The sequence below is a fragment of the Podarcis melisellensis genome (genome assembly GCF_964234715.1).
Source record: "Podarcis melisellensis genome assembly, chromosome: 14".
NCBI lineage: Eukaryota > Metazoa > Chordata > Lepidosauria > Squamata > Lacertidae > Podarcis > Podarcis melisellensis.
In genome coordinates, this window is record NC_138546.1 from 50,913,512 (window position 1) to 50,935,662 (window position 22,151).

Sequence of the window (22,151 nt, forward strand, 5' to 3'; positions counted from 1 at the left end):
CTTGAAACATATTATGAACTGCTCCACACAAAATTTGAGAAACCACAAGCATATGTGGACCAACATGGACCAACTCATTCTTCATAGAAATACCATATGAGAATCATGAATGCCAAGAATTAATAGTTGGTAGTCAGTCAACTTGTTAAATATCAGAATTGCATCCACAAACAGCACTCCAGGACAAATTAGTTCCCATTTTCTTTCACACATAGCCTACACATTGGCAGAAGTTATTCTGTATCACTTTGTCTACACATATTAATTTTATCTATTTACAGGATTATTATTTATTTTTTAAAAAACCTTCCCTCTTCAGCAGAAAACACTCAAAGCAGCTTCCTATTCATGTATATTCCGATATACATAAAAATGCAAGGCTGTCGTCATGCACCCCCGATGGGAGGATTTGTAGTGCCTCATCAGAATCCTGGTTTTGCATGAAGTCAGGGTGGGGAACAAACAAGAGGGCAGGTTGCACCACAGCAGCAGCCATGGCATAGGCACTAGGGGGGAAAGACACTGAGGACAAAAGTCATGAGATAGGTCTGAATGGATTGGGAAAGGAGGGCCGTTGTCTTTTTAAAAAGGTGTTTTAACCAGGAAGGAGAAATGGCAGAGATGGGAACAAAATAGAAACTAACACCTAAAGCTAACACAACAGACCCTTCCCAATTCCTTTTTTGCTGTATTGAAACCTTGTTTTAAGCCACCTCTTTTTCTCAGTGTCTCCCACCTTGGCTTGCTCTCGTCAAACCTCTGCTATTGTTTAAAACCACGGGTTCCCTCATTGACACTCCTTTCTTGCTATCCTGAAACTTCTCCCTCATCCATTACTCAGCTGCCTCATACGAGAGAGAAGAAAGATACAGAGCCCTCAAATATTCCATTGGGGTAATATGTCTTGTCTTCAACATGTAGTTTCAGATTCAATGTAGTAATTTAGAATGGGTATTTTATTAACAAGAGAACACCCACTCACAACATTCATCAACTGGACTGAACCATCTCTGACTGAACAAGCTAAGTGACAGGCTTGCTCTTAAAATAGCACAGGGAGACAAGCCCCCCAAACCTGGGACTGGTGACTGAAGACCCAATTACAGTGAGTTCCACACCCTGGGCATTGCTACAAAGAAGGTCTAGTCCCTTGTTTCCACCAGCAACACCTCATCTGGTAGAGGGACATCTAGCAGAGCCTCTCCAACTGGCTGCAGGGGACAGGCAAGTCAGTGGGTTGTATCCCATGTTCTTCCTACTCAGAGTACAGCCATTAGAATAATAGAACTGTAGAGTTGGAAGGGACCCCAAGGGTCATCTAGTCCAACCCCCTGCAATGCAGGAATCTCAGCTAAAGCATCCATGACAGGTGGTCATCTGACTTCCACTTAAAAACCACCAAGGAAGGAAAGATCTATTAATAGATCTGACTAATTTAGGTTCTGCAATTTTAATGGGGCTACTCATTGGTTGGTTTAGAACCAACTTAGTTGGCTACAACCCTACATAAACCCTACAAACCCTACATGCATAGGGTACCAATGTACAGGGTTTTAAACCCACTGAGCCTCTAAACCAAGTTCCCCCAATCTGGCGCCCTCCATGTGTTTTGGGCTTCCTCTCCCATCATCCCTGACTGTGGGCCCTGTTAGCTTGGCAGGGCCGATGGCAGTCCAACATTTGGGGAGCACCAGCTTGGGAAAGGCTGCTCTATCATTTAAAGCAAGACATGGAATAAACCCTTAGGAACCCAGAGCCTGACACCAAGTCAGACCATTGGCCCATGCAGCTCAGGGTGGTCTCCACTGACAGCCAGCAACTCTGGGATTCCTTCCAGCCTTGCCTATGCAGGCCTGACCATTGAGCTACAGTTCTTCCCTCTGGTGCTGGTCAATATTTAAACACCTAAGCTAATGTTATTGGAATTTGTACCAGGATGTATGGCAACTTCTATGGGGCTGGCAACTGTCAAAGTCAGTGTGGGGCAAGCCTCTACTCTTTCCTTTTGAATTTACACTGGTTGGTGCTGCATGACATCTGACGTGGCTGGAAGATCACAGTAGAATTTAGTCACTTAGTGGCCTTTCTGCCAGACTGGTGCCAAGCAGGAGAGTGATTTTGGTGATCTGGATGACTGTCCCCGAGAATCGATCTTGAGACCACCCCATTCATTTTCTTAATGACTCTAAATGGCTTCTATACAGCCCACTGTTTTGACACTTGGAGCCCTAGAAATTAAATTAGCCCCTAGAAATTAAATTCTCCAACACTGTGTGATGATGAAACACGAGAAACAAACAAAAACAAGCCGTATAGTAATGAAGCTGTGCTTTTAATGTTCCATAGGACAAGACCTTTTATTGTGGAAGAAATTAGAGTGGCAGATGTTCCATGAAGGAAGCAAACAGTCGCCACTACCTTTGCATTTTTTCATTCAGTGGGATTCAGGTGGATTATCTCCCCCAGCAAAAGATAAGAGTATTTTAAACCGTTTTTATTAAACAGTCTATTTTGCTTGCAGTAACTGTATGTAACATATATCACAGACGTTATTGACCTGAGAGCAAACCAGAATATGTAAAACCTGATTTTCAATCTTTTTTTCAAAGCATGATACTTGAATTCATAAAAGCTGAAATATCTAATTAAAAATCAGATTGACTCATTTTCTTTCACATGTCGTGCATTGTTTGTCTGTTTGTTTGTAAAAGGGTTGTGACCTGCACTTCCAATGTAACATAGTCAAATGTATACTTTTCGTGTTACTAAGTAGGCAGAAAACATTTCTTAGGTCAGTTTTTATTCATTTATTATTATGTAATTTTCTCAACAGCACCTTCATCCAAACTATGGACTCCAGGATGGTGTACATGAAAATCACACATCATTCTAATACTAATAAAATATTTTTAAAAATTATAATAATAACAACATAATAAAATTTATTTAATCAAAGACCAGAATTTTTATGCTGATGAATTCTTACCCTTTGGCAAAAACACAGCTAATCTTTTTTAAAAGAACATCTGCTTACTTTTGGATTTTATGTTGTACTGTCGTTCAGGTTAAGGATGCTCTTATAAAACATAGTCATGTAAAAGGATGTTAAAGCCACAAGGCAAACATAATGACAGAAAGAACTTAAGCATGGCCTGCAGCCTAAAAACAAATTTGTCTGTAAGTGTCCATTAGACTTCACACTCACAGAGCAACCTTGTTTTGATCCTTCATAACAATCATTGAGAAACTTATGTACAATACACTCATGCCTGATAACTCGGAGCTATAAATGATTTCCCCCCAACTTCTACAGCAAGGTTGTACAATGATCTGAGAGTACTTAGAAGAGAACACACAAAACAGTATAAAAATAGAACCTATTTAATGCTCAGTTTTGTTCCTGACAAATAATGTTTTATCATTAGCATCTGTATACACCTCAATGACTCACATGCACTATCAGCAAAATGAAGAGAGATGATTCTGCTGAGAGTGAGCTAAATTATCATTTTATGTGTCCCAGACAAATGAGAACATGACAATAGGAACCCCTGCAAACAACTGGTTTTTAAATAAAAGTTTCAACTCTTCTTTACTGTAACATAAAAGGCTTGGCAATGATTTTTCAAGTTAAGTTATGGTAAGTTAAGTTGATATGATATATGAAGTTCTTTAGAAAAGGCATACAAGGTGTTTGCATATTCCTTAAATATTATGATATTTATATTGTGATCCTGAAACCAGCTAAATTGGTTCTAAGCAGATAAAAACAAGCTTGCAAAAAATATCGGCCAGAGGGAATAAAGGGCAAGCCATGGGACAGAATGAGCAAAGTGCATTTCACATATAGTCAAGGCAGTATTCCTTACTCACGACGAGGCTTCAGATGAGCAGAGTAGTAACCACTGTATTCTCTTTCTCATGTCATATATTCTGCTAATCTATCTGAATGGAGAGAGAATCAATCATATCAAGTGCAGGAAACAGGAGCAGACTATTAGCTGGTGGTTCTAAGATGCTCCAGCTACCTTCTCTGTCATCAGCACTTTTCCCCTCTGACATTTTACACTCTCTCACTGCGACCGAGGGTCAGGAGGAGAGCAAGTTACTGCTCAGATGTGGCTTTTTAAGCTTGTGTACATGATTGGACCTTCAAATATGTTAATACAATTTAAGCAATATGATGAATGTCTCTCTTGTTGGCCAGAGACAGGCAGGGCAAGAGAGAGAAAGATGCATCCATTATGTATCTACATTTCATTTTGCACATCAAAAAGAAAATCACATATACAAAAGATAAAGAATTGCATATGATTTTGGAAATGGATTTTGGTTCTGCCATTCCCCTCCCCCATGGAAACTTGTAGTGCTATATTGTTAAACCAAATAGTTGAAGCAATTCTGCTATGCTCTGCTTTTCCCACATGTCAGCCTATTCAGTTTGATTTTAGATTTTATTCTCCTTCAGGTTTTTCCTTCTAAAAACTACCCGTGTCCTATTGCTTGAAGTCAAACTGATCCTTCACAAGTCACCAGTTATTGCAATGCATCTTTGCACCCTACTCACCCACAGTACATAATCACAATATGACAGTCTGCCCCCTCAACATGCCGGGTGTGCATCTGCACACAGAGGAGCTGAGCAAAAGCCATTGAAGGAAACAGAGAAAAGCACACATGCACTATATAATTCTGAATCAAACAGCTAAGGTCAAATTCTCACAATGCATTACACACACACTCTCACACATCCCCCCCCCTCCAGTAACTATCATAAACACCAATTATTTGGCAAGGATAAGGCACACTTTATTCATCTAGGGTTTTATAAAAAATCAAAATGCTGTTACCAAGCAGATCAAAGACTATGTTCCATGTTCTGAAATCCATAAAGGCCCTCCCTTATCACTCCCCCTCTGTATCTCTCTGGAAGAGCATCCATGATCTCAGAGCAAATTTAACCAACATCCTCAGTTAAAAAAGAAATAGATTGGGAGCTTGATAGTGCAAAGCATGACACCTTTGAACTCTAAAACAGCTTCCAATTGGTTATGGCAACGAAGCCTCTCTTCCTCCCCCCCACCCCACCCCCACCCCGCACACACACACTGGCCGGCTTTTGCGAAAAGAAAAGAAAAAAGAAAACTACTAAGCACAGCACCAAGGTCTGACTCTGCGGGGAAGGGGGGCTGTTTTGCCGCAAATAATTCATGGACCCCCCCCCCCCCGTGCGCTGGTGTCTTTCCAGCATCCAGATGACAGAGAGGGAGGATTTCACTGCAAAGAAACCGGGCGATTCTGCCGATTTGCCACGGTTCGCATTTTAATTAATGCAGCACTCCTGGCCCCGCGGAGCCGAGCTGCGTGGCCGTGGAAGAGCTTCCCTCGCCCGAAGCCAAGCGGGCAGGCGCCCCATCCCGCCCGCCCGCCCGCTACTCACCAGAGCTTCCTCTTTAAGGGCATGAGGCTGCCCCGGTTGGAGGCGGTCACCCCGATGGCCATCTGCAAGACAGTCAGGTATTTCTGATACTTCATTTTGCCGTCGCCCCCCCGGTCCCTGCTGCGTCCCCGCCGCCGCCACCGACAGAGTCTCTCCAGCCGCTGCATGCAATCATCAAATTTTTATTTCCAGGCATCTGCCGTCCCTGCGTCGCGCTTGCTTCTTCCCTCCTTCGCCTCCTCCTCCTGCTCCTGCCGCGCTCCCGCGCCCCCCCCCCGCCCCCGCCTCCTCCTGCAGCTCCCTCTCCTCCCCGCTCGCGCTCGCCTCTTCCTTTCTCCTCCTCCTGCTCCTGTCTCGCTCTTTCTTTCTTTCTCGCTCTCCCTCAGCTGACAGGAGCTCCTCTTCCTCCTCCTCCTCCTCGCCCCTTCGCTCTTGCCCACCTTTGCGATCCCTGCTCCTGTTCCGCCCCCCCGGGTTCATTCACACGTGCGTACCTATCGCGTCATGATTAGCCCGATTGCACGTTGGAATGGGCCAACCCAGCTACAACACACACACACAAACTCAAAGAAAGGAAGAAAATATTGGTGTGGTCTCCAGTGCAACCCTTTTGGATCATTTAAGGGGCAGAAGTGCTGATTCACACACATAGGCACATCAATGCCTTCATAAGGTGGTTTAGTAATGGTTTTGCATGTGAACAGGCCATGGGAGTGCATCTCTCTCTCTCTCTCTCTCTCTCTCTCTCTCTCTCACACACACACACACACACACACACACACACACGTGCAAGTACAAAGAGGGAGATGACATTAATATCTCCTCCAGTGTGGTGCTTTGGAGCTTTTTGGGTGCCAGCAGTGGAAAGGCTGATTCACACGTGCAATGCTCCATAATTGCACCACATACAGTGAACACCATTTGAACACCATTTGAACACCATTTCAAAGAAGTAGGTTGGAGTTCAAAGAGGCTTGCTTGTTCGTGAATAAGTTTAAAGTTGCAAAATGAGGGATTATATGCATTTGTGAACAGGCCACTCGCACGGTCATCAATCCATCGTTGTGATTATTTGCGCATGTAAATGGGCCCTCTCAGATTGACCACCATCAACACTAAACTTTTATATCACTGAATGTCAACACAATGCGTTGAGGCATTTCAGCAATAACATATTGAAGGGGCTCCTTACACATCTGCAGTGCAATCCTAGGCACGGTTATTCAGAAGTACAGTGGCACCTCGAGTTAAGATCTTAATTCGTTCTGGAGGTCCGTTCTTAATCTGAACCTGTTCTTAACCTGAAGCACCACTTTAGCTAATGGGGCCTCCTGCTGCCACCGGAGCACGATTTCTGTTCTCATCCTGAAGCAAAGTTCTTAACCCAAGGTACTATTTCTGGGTTAGCAGAGTCTGTAATCTGAAGCGTCTGTAACCTGACATGTCTGTAACCTAAGGCACCACTACCGTGTGGGTGTGTTTAAAGTATGGTTGTAGATGAATGAATCAGTGGCCCCTAACCCTGAGGGCCGTGCTCCACCTCCATTACTGAATACCAGTCAGGGAACTGGGAACTGCAGGAGGGGCGAGTGCTCTTGTTCTTAGGTCCTGCTTGCAGGTTTCCTATGGGCATCTAGGTGGACCCTGCGAGTACAGAACACTCCACTGGTCTTGTCCAGCAGGCTCTTCTTACATTCTTACATTTGTCTGTTGATGTGGGAAAAGCCCCTCTTAGAATCATGGAATCATAGAATGGTAGAATTGGAAGGGACTCCAAGGGTCATCTAGTCCAACCCCCTGCAATGCAGGAATCTCAGCTAAAACATCCATGACAAATTACCATCCAATCTCTGTTTTTAAAACCTCCAAGGAAGGAGAGTCCACCCCCTCCTGCAGGAGACTGTTCCACTGCAGAACAGCTCTAATCGTCAAAAAGTTTTTCTGAATGTTTAGTGAGAATCTCCTTTCTTGTAACTTGAAGCCATTGGTTCGAGTTCTCCCTTCCAGAGCAGGAGAAAACAAGCTTGTTCCCTCTTCCTTGTGACAGCCCTTGAGATATTTGCAGGTGGCTATCATATCTCCTCACAGTCTCCTCTTTTCCAGCTCCTTCAAGCTGTCCTCACAAGGCTTAGTTTGCAGACCCTTGATCATTTTGGTCTCCCTCCTCGAATTCTGTGCCCAGAATTGGACACAGTATTCCAGGTGTGGTCTGACTAAGGCAGAATAGAGTGGGACTGTGACTTCCCTTGATCTTGATGCAGCCTAGAATAGCATTAGCCCCCCCCCCCCCCGCTGCATCACACTGCATCAACTTGTGGTCCACCAAGACCCCTAGATCCTTTTCACATGTACTGCTAATAAGCCAGGTGTCCTCCATCCTATATTTTTGCAGCTGGTTTTTCCTGCCTAAGTGCAGAACCTTACATTTGTCCCTATTGAAATTCATTTTGTTAGCTTGTGCCCAGTTCTCCAATCTGTTAAGGACATTTTGAATCCTGATTCTGTCTTCTGTGGCATTAGCTGCCCCTCCGAGTGTGATGTCATCTGCAAATTTGATGAGCATCCTCTCAATTCCTTCATCCAAATCATTTATAAAGATGTTGAACAACAACAGACCCAGGACACAACCCTGCAGCACCCCACTTGTCACTTTTTTCCAGGATGATGAGGAACCATTTTTGGGTTTGGTCAGTCAACCAGCTACAAATCCACCTAAATCTACCTTGTTCATCCCACATTTTTCAGCTTCCTTGCGAGGGCCTTTGTCAAAAGGCTTTGTCAAAAGCCTTACTGATCCATGAAGTTTGTAATTCCGTCAAAAAATAAATCAGATTGGTCTGGCATGACTTGTTTTTGAGAAACCCAGGCTTAGTCTTAGTAATCACAGCATCCTTTTCTAAGTGCTCCGAGACCGACGGTTCAGTTATCTGTTCTAGGACCTTCGCTGGTATTGATGTGAAGCTCACCGGTCTGTAGTTACCCCCTTTTTGAAGATGGAGACAACAACATTTGCCTGTCTGTAGGGACCTCACCTGTTTCTTCCCAGGTAATTAAGGCTGTGGTCTTAGTGGTTCTTTGTACATGTGAATGAGCAGATACAGGTAAACCACTACAGAGAGAGAGAGAGAGAGAGAGAGAGAGAGAGAGAGAGAGAGAGAGAGAGAGAGAGCGCGAGCGAGTGAGCGCACACTTTTGTATCGGCTCCCATCACCTCCAACACAACTGGGGACTTGTTCAGACATTTTAGCTGCAGATCACTAATACATGCTCATTGTTCAATTAGAGCATCACCAATGGATGACAAGCATGCTTGAATGGGCCACTGTTGCAGACGCAGACCCTGGTGGAATTTTCCTATTGTGTCCAATGCTATTTAACACAGTTGCCAGTCAAAGAGTGTGCAATAAGCAGGTGAAAGTCATATACAGTGGTACCTCGGGTTAAGTACTTAATTCGTTCCGGAGGTCCGTTCTTAACCTGAAACTGTTCTTAACCTGAAGCACCACTTTAGCTAATGGGGCCTCCTGCTGCTGCCGCGCTGCCGCTGCACAATTTCTGTTCTCATCCTGAAGCAAAGTTCTTAACCTGAAGCACTATTTCTGGGTTAGCGGAGTCTGTAACCTGACATGTCTGTATCCCCAAGGGACTACAGTATGTGGGAACCATCTCAGAGCCTGGAGCAAGTTATGTGAGACTATCATGAGACCTCAAGGACAATATCCTAATATTTATAAATAAAACAAATCTTTTTTAAAATGTTACTAGCAACACCAATAATAATAACCCCAACAGGAATGTGCCTGAAACAACCAACATTTGTATTACATATGTATGTTTATTTTTTGTTTGCATTCAGTTTTGTTGTTTTTCTTTTCTGTTTTTCTTTTTTCTTTCTATCTTTTGTTATTGTGTGTTAGTGAACTGTATGCTCTTGTTTAAATAAACAAAAATATTATATAAAAAATAGGAGAAGAGATTCCAAGGGATTCTGTGCTCAAATTACAGGGAAATTGAGGAGGAGGCCGCATGATTTTCTTAAGAGTCCAGAGGTGAGGTTTATGGATCTTACTAAAGGTTCCTATATCTATATACATATCTACACACATCCAAACACACATGTACTCATACACATCAACTCATGAAGGGTTCTTCAAACACCCCCAAACCCTAATTCAAGAGAAACTCCCTTTCAAAAAATTATTCTTGTCCTCTTGTTTCCCTGCATAACTCAAACTGGTCTCCTGCATTTGTAGCATCTCCTTCTGCCCTCCAAAACCAATGGCTGACATAGGCTGTGTACACACCATATATTTAAAGCACATTTAAGACACACAACTCCCAAAGAATCATGGGGACTGTAATTTAGCCCCACAGAGCTACAATTCCTAACCCCCTCCATAAACTACAGTTCCCAATATTCCGTGGGGGTGCTCTAAATCTATGGTGTGTACACAGGACCCCACAAACATACAGAGTACAATCCTATGCATGTTTAGTCAGATTAAAATCACAGATCACCTTCTTGCTTCTGAAAATGTTTTCTTAATTGTCTGCACAAGCCTAGGGTTGCCATCCATCCCTAAAAAAACATGGTTGTCCTTTTTTGGAGAAAAGTGACCCTGTCCTGTTTGGACTTCAGACAGGATGCCTTTTTTCATGTATTCGAGTTCCTCCTCCTGCTGCTGCTGCTTTTCAAAACTGTGTGGGCAGAGGGTGGGTCTGGTGGAGGAGGACAGCAAGAGCCTGAGCGGGTGTGTGGGTGTGTGACTCAGGTTCAATCTTCATTCGGCCATGAAAGTCTTAATGAATAACCTTAGGCCAGTCACTATAGCTCTCAGCCTAACCATTTTCATAGGGTTGTTGTATGGATAAAGTGTGGGAGAGGACCACATACTTTAAGGTCCTTAGAGAAAAGGGGGTATAAAAATGCAATAATACAGTCTAACATACCCCCCCACATCTGTACATGGATAGCAGGAGCTCTAGGCATAAATTTAGGGCTGAGGCGGAATATCAAAGAGTGTCCCGCTCCCCAAGTCAAAGTATATAACACCCAAGACTGGCCAAGTGATTTTTGTCACCTGAAACTGAGGCCACATTCACAACATACACTTAAAGCACTATGATATCACTTTAAACAGCCTTGGCTTCCCACAGACAGGTCTGGGAATAATAGTGTGTTAAGGGAGCTGAGAGTTCCTAGGAGACCCCCCCCCCCATTCCACTCCCAGAGCCACAGTAACCAGAGTTCCATGGGAAGAGGGATTGATCATTCTGTACAGCATGAGACTCTTGGTCTCAGGGCTGTGGGTTCGAGCCCCATGTTGGGCGAAAGATTCCTGCATTGCCAGGGGCTGGACTAGATTTCCCCAGGGTCCCTTCCAACTGTGTCATTCTATGATCTTAGATTCTGCAACCTGTAGCTCTGGGAGGGAAACGGGAATCTCCAGATCCCTCTCAGCACCCTTAACAAACTATAGCTCCCAGGATTCTTTGCAGGAAGCCATGGCTGTATAAAGTGGCACCACAGGGCGTTTCATGTATCGTGTGAATGTGGCCAGAAAATCTCACCCTGGAGTAGAACTTAGTAAAAATAACCCGCTGCTTGCTGCTCTTTCATTAAGCCCCAAATTGGCTGCCTTATGCAGCCGCCTGACTCTGCCTCAGGCCAGCCGTGTTTTCATGCAGGCATTTAACTCTTATCTTCAACTGCACTGCCCATCCACACAACCCACACACACTGTTCAGAAACAAAGCTCTCCTCTCACTGCCCCCCCCCCGGTGGTCACATAAAGGCTACCCAAGGGCTGCTTGTTTTCTACACACACCTTTCCCCACAGATCTCAGCATGACCTTGGTCTGAACCTTACACACGCAGGTCCTTTCAGGAGAGTCCCTTCCAGCAGCTTTCTCCTATGTGCCCAGGATTTCTCTCTCCTCTGCTCTCTAAAGCACGCAGGCACACAGAGACACACACGGCTCTGCCATTGCCTGCCTGGAGCTCCTCCAGCTCTGCTCCCCACCCCAGCCCCCCTCCCTCTAACTTTCCAAGTCCCCACTACCCTTACAGCTGCTGCCCCTCCCCCGTTACCTGGGACCTGTGCTCCTTTGCCCCCGCTCAGCAGGGGGCTGCTGGGCCCTTCCCTTGGCCCCGTCCCATGAGGCAGGGGCTCTCCTGCTGCTGCTGCTGCTGCTAGCGAAGAGCCATGCTGCAGCTCTGTCCCACAGCCGTGGCAGGAACCAGAGGGAGCAGCTACCTTTGCCACTGCCATCCTTTGAGGCCTGGCGCTGCCCTCTCCCCTCTGGGTCTCTGTCCTCAGCACTCCAAATCTCATTAGCGCTGAGAATAGCCCCATATTATTGTAATCCTTCCACTGCCACTACGATCACCTGTGCTTTGCAGCTATAACCTGAATGTGGAACCAAACAACACTTCGGCGTATGCAGCTCTCCCAGCTACGTGAACGGGTCTCTGCCATGGGTGGCTACTTTTAAAATTCATTTGCTGTTGTCATCATTATACATTGCCTTGAGATATATGTGTGGGAGGCATTTCATAAATAACAAATCATAATCATCCATCTGTCAATCTATTCCTTTTACAGTTTTATGGTTAGTGACCAGTACTCAAAGCAAGGAGCTGTGTGGAAGTGTATAAAATGTTACTGTACTGAACAAAGCAAAACAGAGAACCATAGTGATACAGTTAATGAATATTGGACTGTAGAACGCCAGCCACAGCAAGCAAAATTGTAAGTTTGCTACCATTAGTTCCCAGCGAGTTTTACATGTGGAACCTCAGTATTTAGCCACCCTTGAAGAGGCGGGTGCGTTCTGATCTGAGTGAAAAGGCTTCTTCTTTTCTGAAGATTCACTGCTTCAGAAAAAAAGGTTAAAACTAGCCCATGAATGCTTCCCTTTTAAGCTGCAAAGGGATGCACTCTGCTGAACTCACAAATGTGAAGAAGGAAGGCTAATATCTAATAAATATCTCCTCTCCTAGCATCTATACACATCCCTAGTGTGTCAGCCACCTCCTGGGATTGTTCTGGCTATGGATTTCCTGCACTGAGCAGGGTGTTAGGCCAGTGGCATAGCGTGGGTTGTCAGCACCCGGGGCAAGGCAAGTAATTTGCGCCCCCTAACCCATGGATTTGACCCCCTAACCCTAACCCCCAGATGTTGCGCCCGGTGCGGCCGGCCCCCCCTGCACCCCCCACGCTACGCCACTGCGTTAGGCTATATGGTCTCCCAAAACTCCACCAACTACAGTATAGGATTCAATGTGTTCAGTTATTTTCTGTCCACACCAAGCTCTTGGTGTGTGGCTGCTGTCGCATGATGACAGCTCCTAGGAGCCACAGGGGAGAGCTGAGTGCAGGGAAGGAACCAAAGGTAGCAAACTACCCCAGAAGGAGCAGGACATGTCCCCCACCAGACGTGTCCCCCACCCTTCCCCTAACACTCCATACACCCGAGGAAAGGCTTCAATGGGCCGGCTAAAACAGGGGAGGGGAGCTGATGGGTCTCAAACCCTCAGTGAGTTAGGGGCTTCCCCTGCATGTGAAGGCAGGCTCCAGCAGTCTGAGTCGAGGTTTGGAGTGGGAATCCCCCAAAAACAACCCTATGAGAACTGGGTGTGCTGAGCGGTCATGGAATGGCAAGAGGTGGAAAACTGAAGGGAGGGAGAATGGAAGGAATCTTCCACACAGCAACATTTTGTTGTAGATTTTACTAGTTTTCTATAATACCTAGAGTGTGGTTTTTGATGCCATTTGAACACAGAGAAAAAAGAACCACTTCCAAATCCTATTTGCAGGTCACTGATAGGTCAGATTCTGGTTTTGCATGCTTGATTCATCTTGAAAAACCTTGTAAATTGTAAGGAAAAGCATTTCCATTAAAAACAGTAGACTGTTAAGAGTCCCACAGTTAATCAGATTAAAGTTACAATGAACATTAATGTAATAGGATTTGTTATAATCAGGAGCAAGAGAGGAATTGCCTTAATATTAGCAAAAGATGGCTGAGGGTATGATCTCTTGGAAACTCCTAGGGAGGAACAAGAGATGAACAAGAGCCATGCTGTTCTTACTACATGGAGCACAAACTATTTAAAAAAAAAAACATTTGGCGCATTTATTTATTTATTATTTTTGGATCAGTGGACACATTTGCAATTTTGAGAAAGAGTCATGGGAGTCTTTAGCAAGACTGCTCCCACAGGCCATAGCACAAAACCAAAAAATGGTTGCCACACCTAATAGAAGAAAAAGAGGCAATGCCACAGAATGGACTGGTTTTGCCCCCCTCCCCTGCCCCACCCTCAATGTGGGCAGAAGCCTCAACATCCGCCGCCACCTACTCACAGAAGGAAGTTCTTCCCTGTTCAGAACAGATAGGAGGGTGCGTGTCCAATCCTGGCATCCAATTAAATGCAGAGATTTCTAAGGTGGCATGGATAAAGGAGCCGCGTGTTTGAGTATATAGTTCTGCAGAGTGGAAAAAAGTCAGGAGGTTAAAATCTCTCCTGCAGCCCCAGCTAGGCAGAGGGCGCCCCCCCCCCCCCCGAAATCAATGTGCTTGCATAGGAGCAAGCTGTTACTTAACCGTTGTGATGAGCCAGTTCTTTTCATTGTAAAAATATTTTTTAGTATTTGTATTTGTTTCCTTTCTTTAAAATATTTATATCCTGCTTTTCCATCATTGACAGTTAATATGCCAGACAATTATATATATTACAATCAGCACAATTTTCACACACCTTAAAATAAATAATGCCTGATCCTCCACTGCTCCTTGGAGTCTTCCTATTTTGTACCCACTCCTCCGTCTGATCCAGCTGAACTGAAAGCCATCTCTCCCTTCCCCACAGTACTGCATCTAGGTCCTTTGGCAAGGCTCCCTCTGCAGCAGCCGATTTCCTTCATAAGTCTGGAAGGCTCTCCTTAGTGGTCCCCCTGTGTGGGTGGGGATGTGCTCCCTTGGCAGACATGCAGCTGGGGCAACCCATGATGCCAGCCTGTTTCTTTTCCCACTCCCAGATCCTAGAACCTCACCTTCCTAGAGCTTGATCCTAGCTGAGACCTGGCAAACTGGCTTGGAACCTTCTCCAGACCCTCCAAGTGCCCCTATTTTTCAGGGACAGTCCCAGATTAACAGAAGCCATCCTGTTTTCTGATTTGATCCCAGAATGTCCCACTTTTCCTTAGGACAACCCTATTTTCATCAGGGAAATGTTGGAGGGTATGGAGTTATGTGACCCCTGAGGGCAGCCCTCTATAGGGAAGTTTTTAAATGTTTAATATTTTATTATGTGGGACGCAGGTGGCGCTGTGGGTTAAAGCCTCAGTGCCTAGGACTTGCCGATCGAAAGGTTGGCGGTTCGAATCCCTGCGGCGGGGTGCGCTCCTGCTGCTCGGTCCCAGCGCCTGCCAACCTAGCAGTTCGAAAGCACCTCCGGGTGCAAGTAGATAAATAGGGACCGCTTACCAGCGGGAAGGTAAACGGCGTTTCCGTGTGCAGCTCTGGCTCGCCAGAGCAGCGATGTCACGCTGGCCACGTGACCCGGAAGTCACGCTGGCCCCTGGCCTCTTAAGTGAGATGGGCGCACAACCCCAGAGTCTGTCAAGACTGGCCCGTACGGGCCGGGGTACCTTTACCTTTTTATTTTATTATGTTCTTATATATTGTATGTTGGAAGCCACCCAGAGTGGCTGGGGCAACCTAGTCAGTTGGGCAGGGTATATATTTTTTATTATTATTATTTATTATTATTATTATCATTATTATCATTATCATTATTATTATTGACATTTCAATTTTCAATGGAGAAATGTTGGAGGGTATGCCTTCTCTCAGCAACATTTTACACAGACTGAGAAAACTCAGCAGACCACGTACCTGACAATGGCACAGGGTTGGCTTACAGTGGACAGGTGGATTCTGGCCTGATGTGTCCATATTCCCTGGGGGAATATGCCTGACATTGTAGACTGCATGACACACAGCACAATCACATGATCTGACTATGAATAAATGAGAAATATTATCCCATTGGTGGTTGTTTTGATTGGTTTTATTGATGACCTACCCATCTGTTTTGGTTTTTGGCATTTTACTTGGTATGTTATTGTTGGACACCTTGAGCAATATTTGGTGGAATGGCTGGGTACAAATTTAATGAATTGGTCAATCAATTAAAAATGCAAATCAAAAATTACAAAAGATATGTGAAGTATTTGCTGGTGCTCAATGAACCTTGTAAGGTTCTCAAAATGTTTTTTCTCCTGGAACAGAATTTAACTTCACTTTTTAACTTTTCTATTCTTTTTTCTCTTCTAATCCACACTACATACACTTAGCACCTTTATACTCTTTCTGTCTCTCTGAATCTCATTAGCAAACTTTATTCTAGTAATCAGATTTTTAAAACTTTTGATCCCTGTTGGCATTTATTGGGGGCGGGGGAAAATCCAAACATTTATTTTCTACAGTTTAATTTGGATGCTGTGTATATGTGTGTGAGAGTTGTGTGGGGTTTTATTAAGGAGACCTTGAAGTTTCCCATTAGCTCTTCACATTCTTGCCATTAAAGACAACATTTCTGTCTCCAGCCTTTCAGAACTTGGCTGCAATCCAGTGTATGGTTATGCATGTTTATTTCCTAGTGAAATCAATGGAACTTATGTGCATTCAGTTGTGTAGCAGATTGTAGCCTTTTGGATGCAACCACAGTGAGCCTGCTGAGGAGTGGAGGACAGAGGCAGCACAGGGAATCATGCTTTGCTTATTTACAAGGCCAAAACAGGTCAATTCTCCAGCATTTCCCATTTAAAAGGTAGCAAGGCAAAGAGACCTGTTCTGTTGTACACCTCAGAGAATTACTGTCAGCCAAAGCAGCCTATACTGGGCTAAAGCAGGGAAGGAGAACCACACACACACACCAAGCCAAATGCCATGTGGGGGGAGTAGTGGGGGGGGGTCTGCATACTGGCAGTGGTCAGGGCTAAAACATCCCATTCAAAGACATGCTCACACACATCAGAAATACCACTGCACAGGTTGCAGGCCCCCAAGGCAGGGCAAGTGCTTGTGCCCTCCCAGTAGACTAGGCAGCTGGTATGGAGGCGCGCAATGGGGGAGCACACATGGAGGGTGAACAGAGCCTGCCTCCCACAGGCTCCTCCCCCACTGCCTCCATCCACCTGCCAAGACAGTAGAAGCAAAGCCCCTTTATTGATCTATTTCCTGGAAGTGAGTTTTACAAACAAGCAGAGCATTAGAATCTGGGTGCAGCTGGTTTTTGAAAATATGATTCAATTTTCTTTAAAAGCAGAGGGGGACAGATAAAGAAGAGATCCTTTCCCCAGAGGAGTCTGTGAATTATGAATGTGGATATAGTTTATAGGGGAACAGCAAAGAGAACTTAGAACTGAGCATGGATTTTTATGGCGGGGAGCAAATGCAGAGATGTCAAAATGGAGGATGAAAACAAAAATGTAGCCATAGCCAGCTGCTGCCAACTTGATTGCAGGTTTATCAGACTGGCAGCCAGGAAAGGAAGCAAGCAAACTGATTTATTCACCTATTGTTATTAGTTAATGCAACAGCCTACAATTTCTCTACAGCAGCAAATGTCTCTGTGCCAATCTTTTTTTTAAAAAAATAATCTGCAGCACTGGCATTCAAAAATGTTTTCAGTATTTGTGGCAGAAATAGTTTGGGCTTTACGTGCTTCAGAAACCACCTTCTTATGATCACATGTGATCTTGGTTAACAGACAGCAGTGCTGGATGACAGGGGTGCCAACTTGAATAAAATATTTGGGGGGCAAGTATGCCCCACCGCTTGTAACTGATCACATGACACAGCACACAGATATCATCTGAATGCCCGTAAACTTGGGGGCAGCCCCCTCAAATATTTCACTGGCAGGGCCAAAGGGACCTTGGCCCCTAGAAGTTAGCTCAAATGCTTGATGATAGCTTTTGGGATGCTTGCCCAGTCGTCTTCACCAGAATTTCTGCCTGGATTGTGGCAGTGAACTTTTTTACCAAGGGTGATGATGAACTGCCAGCTCATCGGCTGGGTCCAGCCCCCAAACCTATTTAAATGACCTGTCAAGGACCTTCCGAGATTTTGCCACCACCAGCAGAATGATCTGCAGAGAGGTCGAAATCCTCCCACCCAGTCCAGTGCCAGGAGGGCAGAAGCTGTGGAAATGCGTCTCCTTGGTTCTCCTTCCAGTCGGGAGGGGAGAGATCTTCCAGAAAAATGAGACTCCCAGACCAGTTAGGAAGGGTGTGGTTGACCCCCTGGCTCTGCTGTGCTATTTGAAGTACCTCAGGAGTGGGCTTGTCAAAAGTATTAAGCTGTGATACCTATGTAAGAACTAAATTAAGGAACAGAAGTGAAATAACTCGAAATAAACTCAGCTAGTCTAGAAACTTGTAACATCTAACTGAAGAAGAGTAAAAACTGAACATAAGCAACTGAGGTTTAAAAAAAGCTGTGTGTTTACTACTTCGTTTAGAGGCCTGTAAGAAAAGGTAAAGGGACCATTAAGTCCAGTCATGGACGACTCTGGGGTTGCAGTGCTCATCTCGCTTTACTGGCCAATGGAGCTGCCGTTGGTCCGCAGACAGTTTTTCTGGGTCATGTGGCCAGCATGACTAAGTTGCTTCTGGCGAAACCAGAGCAGCACACGGAAACGCTGTTTACCTTCCCACCAGAGCGGTACCTATTTATCGACTTACACTTCGTGCTTTTGAACTGCTAGGTTGGCAGGAGCAGGGACCGAGCAACGGGAGCTCACCCCGTAGTGGGGATTCGAACCGCCAACCTTCTATTCGACAAGCCCTAGGCTCTGTGGTTTAACCCACAGTGCCAACCACATCCCAAGAGGCCTGTAACATTCACTAAATTTAGTATAATTATAAAAGTTAAACTGTTTCCTGGAACAATTTTATTACCTGACAAATCTTTTGTTCTACCAACTTTGTTCTGTAAAATAAATCTTTCTTATGTGTTCAACTTCTGCCTGAGTCTCCAAGTATCAAAGTTTTACTTCACACAAAAACCACAAGATGGTTAAAAACCATGGTGGTTATAGAGTAGAATATCGAATTATAGGGAGGGGGATCCACCTCAATTGGTAGTAGTGGTGCGATCCGCTACACCCCAGAAATAAAAAGGGCTAGAAGTTAACTTTTCTTTTTAAAAGAGGACTGAAAGTTGAGGGAATGGCCCTAGAATCACAGTGAGAGGACTTGGTCCTGATGTAGTCCTGGTCTTGTAGCCATCTTCCACTAGGAATGGGGTGGAAATTCAACTCAGTTCACATTCAAAGGCAAACTTACTGACTTCACACTTTTTGAACACAAGAATCTTTCAAACTTTACACTTTTCAAATTTTGGAGGGCTGTTCTCCAGACAAGTACAGTAATACAAAAATTCATATTCTAAAGTGTGCATATAAATGCATATGTTTATGAAAGTAACATACAAAAGGCATTATATTGAGGAGAATTGCTTTGCAAAAATGTGTTTTAATAAGAAAAAATGCATTAAAATATATATATTGAGAGAATTTTTCACTAACATATTAGTGAATTTTCATGAGGATTTTTCTTTTGCTCACAAACTGATGTGGAAATGTGGAGAACACAATAAGACTGAAAAACAGAAAATGACTTATTAGCACAGAAAATGACTTACTAGCTCAACCTACATGCCACACTCCTGCTCAACACTTGGAAATTATTGTGTTTGTGTTAGTGTAATGAACACAAACCCCATGTGATCTTGTCCAGCTCTCAGAAGGGCTGAAGAGGTGCACTGCGTTGGGGTTGGGTTGGCGCCAGGTTTGAGGGAGCTGGTGATGAATTACTCATTGGTGGGGATGGAGGTCATGAGAGAATCCTGCTGACTCTGTTCCTACTAGCCCTGGCGCTGTGGGGTCTTTTTTCTGTCTTGGGTTTGGTGGTCCCCTGATCACCGGCATCCACCTTAGAGCTAAGAACCTGTTCTGGCTCCCTAGCTGGCAACACTGTGCTTCTCACTCCATGTCCTGGTCACTGCGAGACGGCAGTGGGGTCATGACAGCAAAAAGGGAAAACATCTTTTGACTTAGGAAGGACTACAAGGAGAGAGGGAGGGAAAGAACTCTCTGTATTTAGAACATTCCCTTGATCTCCAGGAAGGTATGTCTCTGGCTGGAAGGATTAGTGTGACCATCACATAAGAAATCCTTGGCTAATTCTGAGGCACTGCAGCAGCTACAAAGGCTTCTCAGCGCAAACTGAGATTAGGGCAAGAGGTTAAATTATTTCAAACACACAGGATCCTGCTGATCCCAGTGCCAGATGTCAAAGCCTGGACACTGTTACCTACTCAACACATTGCACAAGATCCCCGCATTACCGTCTTGTCAATAAAATTGGGAGGGAGGAGAGTTAAATTAAAACACACACTTGACACACACACATTTGGTTTTAAAGTCGTTCTCTTCTGCTTTTTATCTTGCTTTAATAAGCAGTGGCCACACCATTATAACAGAAAAGCCTTGAGAGTCTCTAAGGCTTTTTGAGCCATCCGTGAAAATTTGTGCGAGAGCAGAGAACAGGAGGTGTGCGTTGCAACCAGAGATGAAGCACGTCACACAAACACACAAAAGCATAAGTCTTTTGTCCTGGGCAGCGGATCTTCTCTCCCTCCTATACATGTAAAAAAATAAAGGCAAGTTGCTTACAGGATAGCTGAGTATGCTACAAAGGGCAGAGCTAGTGAGATGCCAACTATCTATTACCTTAATTTGCTCAAAAGCCTAAATCTGCATATGAAAACCTATGCAAATAAATTACATATGGAGAAAAAGTTTTGTGCTGAAGGCCTGTGTCTAGAATCTTGTAAGTGCTGAGCAACACATCTGCAAACACACATAGCAGCCCTACACAAGCCATTACAGAGACAGGCGGCAGCAGCACCCCCACCCACACAAAGGGAACAGCTCCTGCTTCTCCGCCTAATGGCTTTTGCTACTGCAGCTTGACAACACTAGCAATGGAAATTATTCTTTCAGGATGAAGGCTCCACCAGGTAAACTTCAATTTGCCAGACATGCATGTCCTATTTAACTTGCCCTTAATTTGGTGCTGGATTAAAATAGGTACTTTGAAACTTGGTAATGTTAGGAATAAACTCTGGATTTTCACCAAAAAAAGCAAAAGGGAGACCTTTGTAATAACCTTGAATTTTTGGCATATTCTAAACTCCCAAAAGGAGAAATTTAAGGCCTGTTTCGAACAGATGCACACACAGACACACACACACACACACACACACAGAGAGAGAGAGGGGGTACACAACTGCCACCAGTACTTGGGGGGAAATGTTTAAACTGTTACAACTCAGGCAACTTTCATCAGAATGTTCTGAAATCTATCATCTTATACCCTTCTTCAGACAGATTAACCATGCCAAATTTCAAGCTACCAGGACAAAAATGTCCATGTATGTATGATGAAGAAAAATCTCAGGCTATGTCAGAATACAGTGCTGTCAAAGCCAGCTGCCTTAACTATACAGCTGGCCACAGGGCTGTGCAATTTGCACCATAAACCTATATTGGTTTTATTTCAGTTCACCTGTCATGGGTTCCCGAAAAACTTCTGAGAACTGTAGCTGGGTGAGGATGCAGAGAAGAGATCAGCATCCACCTGCACAGAAACTACAGGTTCCAGGGTTCCCTGCTGTGAAGGAAAGACTATCAAATTAAATCCGTTCTACTTTGAGGTGCAATAACATAGCAAAGGTTTGCTGGCCACAGAGATGGCAGGAACTACATTGTGAATTAATAATGGCTGAATGGCTTGAAGCCGGGAGACTCTGGCACAACAGGGTAAGGGCTATTTCTGACAGCTAACAAAAGGAGATGACCCTTTCTCAGAGTGAGTTCCACACTGCCTCTGGACTAAAATGTGAAGATCTCCCAGCTCCTTTACCGATTTCCAGGGCAGCTTAGTCATGCCAAAGATACCACAGGATCAATGAAGCCCAAAGAAAAAGGAAACATCAGGCCTCCGGAGCAGAACACAGGTTGCTGGGGGTGTTCCAGTGATGAGGGGAATTGTGCTTGGAGATAAGATGGCCAAAGCAAGCTCAATGTGTCAGTCCTCTCCAGGGACACTGCTTAGTCCTTTAAAAGGCTCTGGGTAGATACAGATTTGCATAACAGGTTCATATGCTGATTTATACTTGTAGGTGCAAATTTAGGATGACTTGCAAGGGAATGCCACTTCATAAGCAAAGTTAGTTAAAAAAAATAAAAGCAGCGGAAGAAGGGGCAAAAGAACAGCGGCTCAGGCCCCCTGGGCCATCCCTATAATACCCTTCAGCCCTCTCTCGATTGAAGAAAACTTCTTTATGCCACTAAATTGTGTTCTTTAATCTTTCATTTCCAGACCCACTGACTTCATGAAACCAGCAAACCAGCACTTCTAATTTCTAGCAGAATTTTTACCATTCTGGAAAGAGAGAGCTTACCTAATTCTGAGTGTGTCCCTGTAAACAAACAAACAAAAACTGATCTCCTTTACATGTCCAGCCTTGCTCAGTACATGCCCAAAGCCAAATGTTCCAAACATACAGGCTCATCTTCCCTTTTCATCGAGGCCAAAGGGCTGAGGGCATAGACAGCAGCACCTCATCT

General features: G+C 44.6%; 1 protein-coding gene across 7 annotated transcripts in view; it reads right to left on the reverse strand.

The window, feature by feature from the left end:
* The window catches only part of TJP1 (tight junction protein 1), a 360,820-nt gene that overhangs the window by 285,873 nt on the left and 52,796 nt on the right, over nucleotides 1-22,151 (reverse strand). For 2 of the 7 annotated variants that reach the window (XM_081887559.1, XM_081887564.1), the window contains exon 1: nucleotides 5,441-5,664. The exons of the other annotated variants lie outside the window; for them this stretch is intronic. In XM_081887559.1, coding sequence (XP_081743685.1) covers nucleotides 5,441-5,607 — 167 coding nt within the window. In that variant the 5' untranslated portion in view covers nucleotides 5,608-5,664. Of the gene's footprint in view, nucleotides 1-5,440; nucleotides 5,665-22,151 lie in introns of those variants that run through there. 7 annotated transcript variants of the gene reach the window in all.